The 13578-nt window shown below is 36.9% G+C and overlaps 1 protein-coding gene across 1 annotated transcript; it reads right to left on the bottom strand.

The window, feature by feature from the left end:
- Positions 1 to 6722: 6722 nt before the first annotated feature.
- On the bottom strand, positions 6723 to 12137 carry PKIA (cAMP-dependent protein kinase inhibitor alpha). Its single transcript, XM_009493227.2, has 2 exons — positions 11966 to 12137; positions 6723 to 6802 (listed from the first exon to the last, which is right to left on the bottom strand). Exons 1-2 carry the CDS (start codon positions 12114 to 12116, stop codon positions 6723 to 6725), a joined length of 231 nt encoding a protein of 76 aa, XP_009491502.1. The 5' UTR covers positions 12117 to 12137.
- Between the last annotated feature and the right edge of the window lie 1441 nt (positions 12138 to 13578).

The raw sequence follows: 13578 nt of genomic DNA, 5'->3' as shown, positions 1-13578 counted from the left end.
CCTGCAGATGCTGTATGTGAGGGAGGGCAACGTGCAGGAGTGACACTTTTTTCATAGCTGTACAGTCAGATTGACTATTTCTGCTTTCTATTGCATCTTGCAATCAATGTGGATTTTGATAAACTGCATGCCATCCTTGTTGAGGAGAAATTATTAGCCTGATAATATAAATACAATGACATGTCATATGGGTTACGACCAAATTTCTTAAAATGTTAAGAGATTTGTAAGTTTGCCAAATTCAATTTAGTAGTCACAATTCACTGAGGATATGGTTTTCAGGCTACCTGTGTAAAACTGCAAGCTTAACCTTCCCCCCCCGCCTCCAAATTTACCTGCAGTCCTGGCCTTTTATATTTGTCTGTAACTATAACACCATTCCACCAAAAACCTAGCACAGCCTCTTCCAGGAGTAGTTATTGGATTCCCATCAGTGATGGCAGCTCCAGAATATTTCTGAGTAGCTCCTGACCCCAGTGACTCATATATGTCCTGTTCTATTGATAAAGAGAAATATTAAAGCAGCAGATAGATATCATCACTGAACTGAAAAGAACGTGGACAGCAGAAGTCATTTTATAGACAAGTGAGTCAACTGAACTGGTAGGAAACACCAGTGAAATGCCACTGAAAATGAATGGTAAAACATTCCCACACCAAAGATACAGCTAATATATTGGCTAGATACTTGCCATTTGAGGTCCCAAGTGATAACAGAACTCTATTAAGACAAATACAAGTTTTTGCTGATGTGTATGTTGCAATATTGGATTTCTTTGCATGATCACACCTGTGCTGTTCTTTTTTGAGTTGGAAAAGTGACATACAAATGGAAGCATACTAGTAATGAAATGAATCTGTCTGCATGCTACATGGTAAAAAAATCTTGTTTTCTCCTTTGCTGCCTTGGAAGCCACTATTTGTGTGTTCGTACTTAAAAACTGCTTCTGTGTATCTGTTTGCAATATCCATGTTTGATGAACACAATGAGACTTGATTTACATGCTAATGCAACAAAACAGATGCAGAATAGATCAACTCACCTGCTAACAAATGCATTATTTGGGCCACACTAGTACTGATTGTATGACAGGTAGCTTTAACCCCCTGATAGTGGTTTGTGGAGCTGCTCAAGATTTGATCTCCCTACAAATATCTCCCATCCAGCTCTCACATGGTATGTCACTTTCCTATAAATTACTGCTGAGTTACTTTTTTTGATTTCACCTCTCATCCTTCTGTATGTTAAAAACTGATTAATTTTTCAGGATAAAAAGGTGTTGTTTTCATGGAAGTAGATTTAAGCATTAACTGATTAACCATTGATACAATAGATTTATTATTTAACAAATACAAAACACTTACCCGTCTTTCCTAGTGCAAGAAGGTAGTGTGGATTTTTTGCAAACGCTTTTGTCTCAAGACATTTTGAGAGCACTCAAGAGGATCTGCCTTGGTCAAGCCTGTATTGGGCTATCACACCTGTTACACTACACTTATGGATCAGCACCGGAGAATTTCTTGATAGCAGATGGGATTGAAAAGGTATACTGAGGGCTAATTCACTAAAAGCTTACTTAAGGACTTATAAAGCAAGTCACCACTAGCATTGGTCTTTTTATGAACACTTGGTTTCAGGGTACTGAAGCATAATGTATTGCCTGAAAATACAGAGAAATCATTTATACACACACATCATGAGTTGACAAGTCTGTCCTGCTCTCCATCCTAAAACATCAGCAGCTCCAAGCCATAATGTAAGAATCAATGTAAAAGGGGAGAGCATGAAGTCTGCTGCTTTCAGAAGGCAGGGATGCTTCCTGTCAGCATGAGCGCACTATATGTGTTTAGCTTTACTCTCCGCTTTTAAGATGTGTTCATATTTTGTTAAGTCACAGTTAGATTTATTAGTCACACACAATAGGAACTCATTCAGTACCCTGTTATCCTATTTGTCCAGACCATTGTTTGACCATTATTTTCTCTCAGATAGATATTGGCAGTACATTACATAAATAAAATAGTGGAAATGTACCAAACATCCACATCGACCATCTCTGTCCTTATTCTCTTCCATTCAGTATAGTATTCCTGATCATGACAAAAAAAAGCAGGAAAGAATAGAGTTCAGCCTGAGCCTGCAGAGAACAGTGAGAACATTCCTGCTACTACCTTCATTTCTATCATTTTCCTAGCTGTTAAAAGTTTCTGCTTTTCAGAGAGTATCCTGTATTCTAAGTTACTGAAGAAATCTCTCATTCTCTTTCATTAGAACCTGGTGATTCTCATTTGTCTCACGGGTAAGGGCCACAGATTCATGCATGCTTCTGTTCTAGAGCAGTGCTGAAAAACTGAAGTTGGTTCTGAAACCAAAATATCACCTCAATTGAACAATTTATCTTCTTTTTAGTTAAGACTAACACATCCTGACTGTCCACCATATGATGGAGGAAGATATTTTCTGCACTGGGCTCCACCTGCCTTACTATTAAGAAAAGATACCCTCCTTATATTGCTGGCCTATCTTCTTGAATTCACACTTACTTCCTGGCTGTATTGCATCTCTCATACTGAGAGCCTTGATGCCGATCCCCCTTTGTGCATTGATCAAAAAGATGAAGAGAAACAACCTTTCCACTACAAGACTTTAGTCAGTTAAATATACAGAAAATCCAGTAGAGCACTCCATATCCACATATTTCTAGGGTATTATTTTACATGAAGGAAGCACAGGACAGAAAATAAACCAGGCAGGAAGAAAGGCAAAGCAAAAAAAAGAAACAAGTCAGGTCAAAAATACAGCAGTTAAACACAGGAATACTGCTGAGGTAAGGCAAAGTTTTTCAAAGTTGAGGTTACATTACTGTGCTCAGTCTCAACAGCAGCGCTCAGTCTTTCCTTGTAAAAAATTCATTGATGTTTCTGAAACATAAAATATAAACATTAAGCACACCTAGAATTCTTCACTGTTTAGGTGAGGAAGGTATTCATACTGTAGAAGTTCCAGCTTAACCGCTTTGGTAGTCACTCCTTCCTTCTGGACAGCAGATAATTTCATTATCCATTTGTATGAAATCTAACTCCTCAGGACCTGTCACTCATACCAGGATACACTTTTCCCTACTTTAAAATTATGGAAAAAAAACATGGGAAGGAAATAGTGGGGACAAGTAGCAGGTATACTGAATTTTTTTTCGTATTTATTATTAACTGTTGTATAGAAGGTCACAGTGAACTTTTGGCTTAAAGTGACAGTTTGATGAAATAATGGTATGGGCGTGTTTGCTGCTGCCTTTTAATAGAAGCTTTTTGAAGCACATGGGCAACATTAATGGAAATAAGCAGAAGAAAGAAATGCCAATATCTGTCCAATTCTAGTTCTATATTCTTTGTGTTTCAAGTGGATGGAGAATCTAAACACTGCAAGTGCAATGCTTGCGAACATAGTCATAGACTTTATTATGGGCAACAAGAATATGAGTACAGAGACTATTTTTTGAAGTGATGGGGCTGGCAGGGTGAAGGAAGCACTGAAAAAAACCCTTACAACTAAAGAGACGGTAAAACAAACAAAAAACCACCACCACCAAAAAAAACCCCACCAAAACCAAACCCTTCAGGAGTATTCTATTAATCTGGTAGTCCAGAACTAACTTTGTTGAGTTTATAAAGCTTTTGGAGAGATTTTTTCTAAGATAATCCTGGATTAAACAAACATTTAAACATGCTACCTGAGAACAATAAAATATAAAGAAGAGACTGGAACAGAAGCCAGAGCGGCAAGCTTACTGAAAAACATAATGATCAAAGGGAAAAATAACACAGTCAAAGTCCGGTTCTGCCATCGTTGTCCCTGTTATATGATGCAATTACACAGAAAGGAAGGTGTGACTATACTTGAACTAGCTCTTTTGTAATTGCTTGGGTAATAATAGTGCTCGGGATACAGCACTGTGATTTGGTACAGACTAACCACATGTTTACACAAAGTGAGGCCTGCTTATAGATGCTACAGAAACACCCCAAATAAAGAGAACGAGCAGGGTTCAAGTGATAAAGCAAGCACTCATACACTTTTGGGGGCTAAGAAACATGAACAGCTTATTAATCTACTAAAATTAACAGCACTGTTTTCCATCACAGAGATGTGTTTCAAAAACCAGCAAAGGCCTCCATAATTGTTTTAAAAACAAAAGAAAACAAGAAGAGAAATAGAAGAAACAGGTGCAAAATAGAGAGGAAAGGCTGAAATGAATTTTATTTCGCAACACAGAAGAATTAAGAAGGAAAGCATACTGAAATAAAGAAAAGCACTGAAGGAAAATAAGGAAAACCAACACTTTAATGTCCTGTAATTACTTATTCCACTATTACCTTTTTACATGACATTTTATTGATGGTATTTCATGGATCATCAATAAACTAACACTATAAAAAGCCCTAGAATCTTATTTCCTTCTGGTGTTTGTGCTAGATTGACAGTAACTAGTCCATGACAAAGGGGCAACCAGTTCAGCTTAAAGACCTGATACAAGAGCAAGGGGGGGGAAGGGGAAATAATTTTTTTAATAATAATAAAAAAATCAATAATAATGTGTTAACTTTGAAAGGAACACCAAGAGAATTGAATAAATAATTAGTTTAAGGGTAACAGTATTTTCAAAGCAAATGGACTACTTCTGTTACCAAGAAGATAGGGCATTTGACAGCTAATAAGACAGCAAGGCATTCAGCTTCCAAACCATAAAAGGTGAGAGTTAATATTACACTAATGAGCCACAAGCATACTGCTGGCTTGTTTTTTATTAACACTAATAAATGAGCTCATAATACTGATCAGAAGTGTTCTTTTTTTTTTTCTCCACACATCTCACAAAAGAATTTCAGGTGACAAGTACTATGATACATATGGTAGAAACAAACAGCTGTGGCCACAAAGATGTTTTTTTAACTGATGATTAATATATTCAGGAAGCAATCACACTATTCATTAGTAAAAGTTTACAAACATTAAAAAGTGCATAACATTTGAAACCAACAACAACACAAAAATATATATAATATATATACTATATATAAAGAAAGTGACATCACCTCCTGTTAATAAAAGAAAACAAATCTTCTGACTTTGTGATTGGTGCTTATGCGATTGCCATGTTTTACTAGTCAGTCACTGTCATTACTCACCTTAGTCACACAGAAGTGTGGCTGCCCCATTTTTGCAGTATTCAGCCTCATGTATGGCCTTGTCTATGGGGGCGGGATGGGGGGGAAGGAAATCAATCAGCATAGCTACTGCAGAATAGGTTATTAATTTGTAGGTATTTTAAGTAATCCTCTGGATGGACAAGCTATCCTGGTATTTCAATGAAGGTCCAGTTTGGACTGTCATTTTGGAATAGCCAAAATGGGAAAAATACAGTCTCTTGGGTGCTAGATGCCAAGTCTCTCACTTATCTCTCCACATCCTAGCCAAAAGGCTGCTGTAGCAGCTTCTAGCGCTTGGCTATACCTGGTGCATCAGTAACAGGCTACTGGCTGTGCAAACTCAACAGCCTGATCAACTGAGGCAAAGGCAAGGAATAGAAAAAAAAATAGTCCCCCTGGCTGGATCCAGCCCATGATCCACTACTTGGACTATCTTGCAATCTAAAACTCATTCCAGAATGCATAATTGGCAATAACCTATGCCAGTTATTCTCCTGTGTGTAAACAAAGGCCCATCTTTAACAATGCGAACCAGGAAAATCTCTAGCACCACGGAATTCATCTGAATTTTAACCCATATAAGGTTATAAATGTATTCTTAAAACTACCATAACAATAAAATACTTGGACTAACATTTTAAAAAAATATCTCAGAGAAAGATTAAGAAATTGGGAGTAAAACTAGAAAAAGGGGTAAGAGTAACATAAAAGATTCAATTTGAGTCTCTGATATGCAACTAACTACAGGCAAGTGGCAAAACTGTACCAAGGACACAAAACACGCTGAAGTATTCACATTAACAAATCGTTTTGAGGGCTGATCTAGTAACAAATTAGTGTTGCCGAGTCATTTAGGTTTAGGCTTAATCAATTTAGCGGTTGATGTTTTAAATCTATCATGTGCACATCACCACATTATGCAAAAACAGCCCTTTCAAAACGCGCGGTAGAAAAATTCACAGTAACAGAAATATTCTTCATAAGCAGTTGAGAAGGGGCAGTGTGGAGCATCTAAGTCGTACAATACAAAAACCATTGTAAATAACAGAGCTGTAAAACAGACAGAAAGTTCTAAAAACAGTGCTTTCTTTACAGTTCTTTTAATGGGTGAACACTTTGGCCAGAGAATTTTAAATTCTGAGGATCACACAAGCCTTTTCTTAAGATACACAATTAGATCCTCTGACGTTTCAAAGGCCATTTGCTACAAGATTTACCTGTTCTACTTTCATAAAAGTGTTCCCATCAAGTAGTCATTACGAAGGGATCCATCTGATGACACTATCCCAAAAAATCAACACATGTTCAACCATTGCTAATGACAGAGGTAGAGAAAATTCTGTCTTCTGCCACAGCTTGTACCCCCATTTTTAGCATTGTGTTGAGTGGGTTCCAGCAGTGAAGACACATGCACTTTCTTTTCCACCGGCTTGCTCATGGAAACAAATTTGTTCCAGCATGCTCTTGTAGTCTGAAAACATCCAGCAGCTGCTCCAGTCGGTCAAAGTTGGATGTCAGCTTTCTTGCTTTGCTGCCTCCCCTTGGGCTTCCCCGGTTTGCTCACTTGGATTTCGTTGTGCATCTCCTTCTCCTTCTGTAACACACAAGAAAAGGACGAGTGATCCACCCTAAAACAAAGGGGTCTTGCTCCTAGAACCCCAACTGTTCACCCACCAGTCTCAAAAACAAAGTAAAAAGAAATTGAAACTGAAATCTTGCATTAAATATGAAACCTTTTACTACTAAGATAGCCATACTATGCATCTCAAGAGGTACTTTAAAAAACAAATTCCCAGCTGCAACCACCACTATCATTTTAAGTACAGACCTAAAGTAGCTAGAAATGAAAGAATTTAACAAAAATGGTAGGGTGTTTTTGGCAATTTATTCACTATGATACTATGACAATATAAGAGGAAAAAAAAATCTCATTACACCAAGTCTGAACAGAATTTACTAGAAAGAGAGGCAACTTCAATAAAAGCAATAGTTTGTTAAAGCTGTGTTCATCCTGTGCATCCATTTTCAGTACCATGCCCCACGGCGTTCAGTCCAGCTGTCTCACTGCAAACCACAGAACGATCTGAGGAATAGAAAGCATCTTACAGTGGCACAGTGAGCAGACTGCTCATAAAGCCTGTCTAAAGAAGGCCAAGTAGTGCATTGACAATGGTCTATTAGTACCTATATGTGAAATATTGTATTTCATCTAACGATTAAAGACCTAACACGTTCAGACAGCTAGAAGCTAAGTGCAAGTAAGACAGAAGTCCCTGAACACTGGGCTAATTAGCTATAGGTACATAATAAGGAATAATGTTAGGTAAGGAATAATGTTAAGACATAAGTTGTCTCTTGTATCTTGCAAGGATTCCGAGTAATTTGTATCGAACTGGCTTGATACAGTATTTAAGAGAAGAAAATTCCATGCACTAAGTTGTAAAGAGGTTTAAGTAGAGCTAGTAGTGCCCCTTAACTTTATAGATCTTTAGAATAAAGGCAGCGTTCTCAATACAGATATTTATTGTTTCCCCATTTCAAATCACACTGTACATCTGCAGCTTTATTTCTATTTATAGAAATAAGCACCATAAACCCTTCTCTTTTCTAGATAGAAGAAATGGCACATTGCTAATGGGAAAAAAAGTTCTTTGCAATGCAAAGAACATTGCAAAAAGCTCAGACGCGATAGTGTGTTTCGTGCATGCACTGAGTATTTAGGTGGCAAAATGCCTTGGAGGGTACTGGTAATTATCAAATTCAACCCGATGAAAAGTTGTATGGAATGTTGCTTAACCTATTAAACAGTGAGGTTTGTTCTGTTCATTATGGGTTGAGTAATAAATAAAAATTTGTTCTGCAAGGCACTTTCTCAGAAAACTTGTTAGTTCTCAGTTTTCTTTCTCTCCCACATTACAAAGGATTCCATCAGGATGGATCTACATGCAATTATTTGCTATTGGATAGAAATCCCTTTTGCCCAGGTTGTCCAAACATTTTCTACAAAGCCTCGTACATTTGTTCTGATACTGCAAAAGTCCAGATGAGTGCAATCTGATTTTTTTTATTCTTTTTTTGCCTGCTCTTTACTCCATTTATTCTGACTGATAGGAAGTCCTAAATATCCCTCATACTATCTGGGCAAGTCAAGCTTTCCTGAAAGAAAAAAAAAAGAGGAGGCAAAACCAAAGACAGAAAAATCCTTGCATGGTATTTCTGTTTAAAAGAAAAATCCATCCTGGACATGAAGCCCAAACATTTCACTACCTACATGTTAAACATAGTGCACAAAGATTCAGAGAAAGAGCTCTAAGGTTCTAATATACCACTTCAAAGATTTGCTCAACTCACTGAAAAATTTCACTAGTCTAACCCCAATCTATGATACACTGTTTTGGTACTACAGACTTTGTCTTTCTGCTGGCAGAGCTCTCCTACCAAAGGCCTTAAAATACGTTTACAGAAATAATTTTGCTTTTAGATTCTGAGAATCCCAAAATTGCCTAAGCACACTCTTCAACTATTCTTCCTTAAAAACATGATGGCTATAAGCTCTTAAGAGTAAAAGTTGCGATTCTTACACAGCATTTTGAAATTAAGAGGCAGTATTAAAAAAACCCAAACCAAACAATATGGTACTGTAAGCCATAATACAGTTGTGTGAGTTGGTAAGCTAGCAAGTTACTAGTTCTGCTAGTGTGCAGCTTTTAAGTTATTTTTCTTCCTGTAACATTACTGACTCTTCAACGTCTATCAGTGTTCCCAATGCTTACACCTAAAACATTTCTACCATGAACTAAAATCACTTTTAATCACAAATTTCTGCAATCAGTCCTTCATTCTAGTTCTGACTTAAACGCCTCTAGTATCCCCATTTTTTCAGGTGATTGGACTTTTACAACTTTACAAGGAAGTCGCCTTTCCGCTTCTGCACTGAATCTGTGTTCTGTGGTATTATCTGTGGACACCTAGAAAACCAGCAGCTTGTTTTAGAGATTAGACTTGCAGAGACCGGTCCTCGTTCCTCATTGTACTTTTTCCTTACTACTTTATTTAGCTATGATCACCTGTAAGATGAACCTAAAATAAAGTTTCTTCTTTCATTTGTTACCTTGACAGAGTTGAGCAGGTGAGCTACCTGCTGATTTCCCTACTAAAATCTTTGTTTTGCCTTCTGTCTTATGATTTCTGTTGCAGTTTTCTACTTATCAGATGTACCCAGTGTGTTACTAAATTTAGATAAAATGCATTGCCACAGAATACTTGGAACCTGTATTTTAAAGTTTGGTAAATATGTCCATTCCGTAGATATTAGTAGGTTGTTAGCTTATTATGGGCAAGGAACACTGGAACAGTTGTTTGAAGGGAGAGTATTATGCAGTAATTATATGTATTATACATAATTATGCAGTCAACTCTTGATTATCTGTCGTTGGCTCATCAACAAGGGGATTAACCAGCACTCACGTCAGGTATCAAATAGTGCATGACAGAAAATATGTGGTCTTTGAACAAGGCCTCACTGCCTAGTGCTGTTCAAAGCTGTTCCTGTTCTTTACAGGAAATGTATCTGCAGGCTTTTCAAAGTGAATGTACTAAATATGCTTGGATAGCTTAATTTACATATGTTTTATAATAACCTTTTTTTTTTATCTGCATTATCCTACTCTGCCATTACTCCATGCAGCTGAAAGCAAATGTACTTGCACTTTTGCAATAAAATGCATATAGCTGTAATAAGAATAAAAGAAAAAGAATCGAACCTGATGTCTATATTTGTATAATTAGGTAGTACTTGGCATAAATTGTTTGACATGCACCTTGAAAGAAATAAGATATAATCCCCAAACATCTGTTTTCCTCTTAATCCTGTCAGGTGTGATGCATATATGCATCCCACAAGCACTAGTATATTCTGAACTGGAATTTGGGATGCAAAATATTTTTTAGCCTCTCTGATTTGGAAAGACATGGATAATATACTAATACTCATATGAATGATAATACAATGCATTTTCCAATATTTGTGGTTTGGAAGCTTTTATCTGGCACCTAGGTGTAATAATAATACAAAAATTAAATATATTTTCATTGTATCTAATTCAAACTGCATAACCTCCTGAAGAAGTATTCAGGCATTTTTGTGTATCTGCTACCTAAGGTAGTTTTATGAGCAACTCTGTATACTTTTTCTGCAATCATTAAGTTACCCTAGGTGCAAAAGAGGTCTCCAAGAAAGACTAAATAGACTCCTGAATTATGCATTAAAAATTAGGCTAACAGTTATTTCAACCATTCTCATCACTACAGAGCTAACTGCACGTACAAAGTGCATACCAACATATACTACAGGCACAAAGCCACATTCTTTTTATAGCTCACAAAAGAACACAGTTCTGGCTTACAATCACTCCAAAAGCTTAACTTAAAAATAGGGATTGTTTGTATCTTCTAAATGGACAGGATCAAAGACAATGTTGATAAGTGTAAATTTGAGACTGAAGAAAATGAAAGCAAGAAGGAAGGTTGGCATTATGCATTTCAAATGCCACCTACTTTATGTTTTTCCCACATTTTACATGTATCCCCACATTAAAATAAATAGACACACCTACAGTAATAAAGTTTGTTTTTTTTTTTTTTTTTAACTAGGGGGAAAAAAAAAAAAAGGCCCTGCTCAGCTGGAACTGCAAGAACCTAGAAGCTATAGGCCCGAAACTGGCAACTACAGAAGGAATGACTTAGGATGTACATTAAGTCTGAAAGCCAAAAAAAGAATCCCCCACTTCAAACAGTGCTACAACCACCCAAACATCACGCTGCCCACATCTGATTGTCCGGTGATGAGACTGCCTCTCAGAACTCTTGCCATTCTGTCTGAGAAAAATACGTGCACAAACAGGGCAGCTGCTTATGAACAATTTGTTCTTTGCTGCACTTGTTTTCTTCTTCTGTTATTAAAATAAACATAAGACCTCTTTCCTAAGATCTGAAAAGGGCTTTCAAATATCTCTGAGATCTATTCATTAACCCCCACCCACGTAACATGAAAATAATTACACAGTCATATTACTATTTTTATTTCACGTAAGACCCTTCACCATATACTGTCCCTCCTTCCTCTCAACTGAACGTGCACAACCAGCTAAAAATGTTGGTAATATTAGAGGTGAAGTAAGATTTAGGATTGCATTAGTGCTAATCACCTTAAAAGACGGACAAAGTGTCAGCAGAAAGGGGAATGAGACAATTTACCCAGAAACAAAGATCCAATTAAAACAAACAACAATGCATTGCTATAGCTCTGTCCTCTGGCAGCTGAAAACAAAATTAATCTCCACGATAACCTTTCAAGCAGACACAAGGCTTCTCCTACAGGCTTCAAAACAAAGAGCTTCCATTAAAGGCTATTACAAAGAGCTGGCTTTTAATAAAGACTTCCTTATTTTCTTCCTTATACTTATTTACTTCCTTATACATAAAATTTATCCTGACATGGACTTTCCCACTAGGCACTCACTGCAGAGTGATTTTTCTTTTTTCAGCAATATGTTGGACTTGCAAATAACCACCCTTCCCATTTATGAAGTCTGGGCTTCTTACTGCAGGCAACCCCTGCTGATCTTCCATTATCAGAAAAAAATATTTTTGTTGCTGAGGGACAAGGGAATAATGCGTGCAGGTAAACCGTGTTTTGTGTACTACTCATTTCATTTTAGTTTTAAATAACTATAACAAAAGACCAAAATGTACTCACCGGCTTTATTTATATCAAGTTCCGATAACTTTAAGGCCAGTTCACTAGAGTTCCCACCCGGAGAGGACACAAGTATGTCATGTAATGCATTTCTTCTACCTGTTCTTCCTGAAGCAATAAAGTCTGCATATGTAGATTCCACATCAGTCATTGCTAACAAATATCCACATAGCAGTACCTGGATGGGAAGAAAAAAAAAAAAAAAGAAAGAAAAAAAAGAACAACACTTAGAACACCACAAAAACAGATAACATTATGGAACAGGAATAGAACTAGAGGGTTCTTCTTGTGGAGTAGATTGGCTATGCAGTAAGCAGCAAAAGAAGGTGCCTCAATCTCAAAATTTGGAGAAATTAGAGAAGAAACAGAGTAGAAAGCAAAAAAGGTGTGTGGATTTTATGCAATCTGTATTCAACAGTACTTTAAACAACATTTTTTCATACTTCATAAAGTGCTAGTGAGTACTTTATAAAAGCAATGACCTCAGCAACATAATTTCTTTATAGAGCTGTCTCTGCTTTTAATATTAGCTAGGAAGTAGGAGGTAGATAGGGGGTGGAAGAAAGTTCTTTTCTGCACAAAATGCAGAGCATAAGGAGTAAGAAAGTACAAATCGATAATGCTTTTGCGTGCAGAACACCGTGCTCATCATACACAGGCACAGCTATGGTTTGTGTATTTTCCTTTCCGTTAGTATGATTAGTTTTGGCATTGTATATAGACCTCTTCAGACTCAGCTAACGTATTTTGGTTTGGTAGTTGCACCAAAGTGAATGCATTACCATAAAGTCACTGAAACAAGTGGAGACATGCTAACAGAGCAAGCAGAATAGATAAACTATAATGCAGAGGTTAGAAAGCAATGCTCTGTAAGCTAGATATAAACACAGAACTACTTTTCATTAGAAAATAATTATTTCTCATGTTATTATGGAATAACGTGATCATGTGTATTAATGTGAGAGCTGGCAAAGATACAAGGAAATTCCTATTTCAATAAGAGAAAGATTTTCATCCCTGCTGGAGTATCTGCTATAGATCTAACCCATTAAGATTTTTTTTCTTTTTCTTAATTTATAGACTTGTAACCAGAGACCGGGGGTGGGGGCACAAGGGCAACATTGCACAGTTGCATGCAGTGGGAAGCTTTAGCTATTATTAAAGTACCTGAAACATCACGTTTGCATAGAGTACAAATCTTTTTAATCAGTTCCTACTGCAGTTGCTGGACACTGAAGAAGCCCTTGAAGTCATCACAAACACTAACAGCAGCAAAAGATTGAGCTTTCTCTCTTTAAATAAAAAGAAAAAACTCATTTCTTTTTATAAACACTTTTTATTTTAAAAATAGATACTTAAAAGACAACAGCCAACCCTTCCCTACCCTCAACTCTGAATAACTTCACAAATCCTGTCCATTCTTCATTCTAGTCCTCACCTCCCCAGCTTCAGTCAGGTGTATGAGGGTGTACATACGATGTGTCTGAGAAGCCAAGAAAAGGGTTCTACACCATATTTTATTTAGTCTAAATATAACTATATCAAGTATCATTGCAAGACTGACTGACTTAAAAAGAAGTTCATTGCTATCAAGCTTTGGCGTCCCATGCCAA

Source organism: Pelecanus crispus, chromosome 2, assembly GCF_030463565.1.
Source record: "Pelecanus crispus isolate bPelCri1 chromosome 2, bPelCri1.pri, whole genome shotgun sequence".
NCBI classification, from domain to species: domain Eukaryota; kingdom Metazoa; phylum Chordata; class Aves; order Pelecaniformes; family Pelecanidae; genus Pelecanus; species Pelecanus crispus.
Note: the sequence above shows the minus strand (reverse complement) of the source record. Positions and strands in the feature narration are given on the sequence as shown.

What these genes read in the sequence shown, in the direction of transcription:
- PKIA (XM_009493227.2), bottom strand. Translation starts at nt 12,116, where the DNA reads ATGACTGATGTGGAATCTACATATGCAGACTTTATTGCTTCAGGAAGA. An exon ending in ACTTGATATAAATAAAGCCG is followed by an intron (nt 6,803 to 11,965) that starts GTGAGTACATTT and finishes TGTGTGTTACAG; the next exon opens with AAGGAGAAGGAGATGCACAA.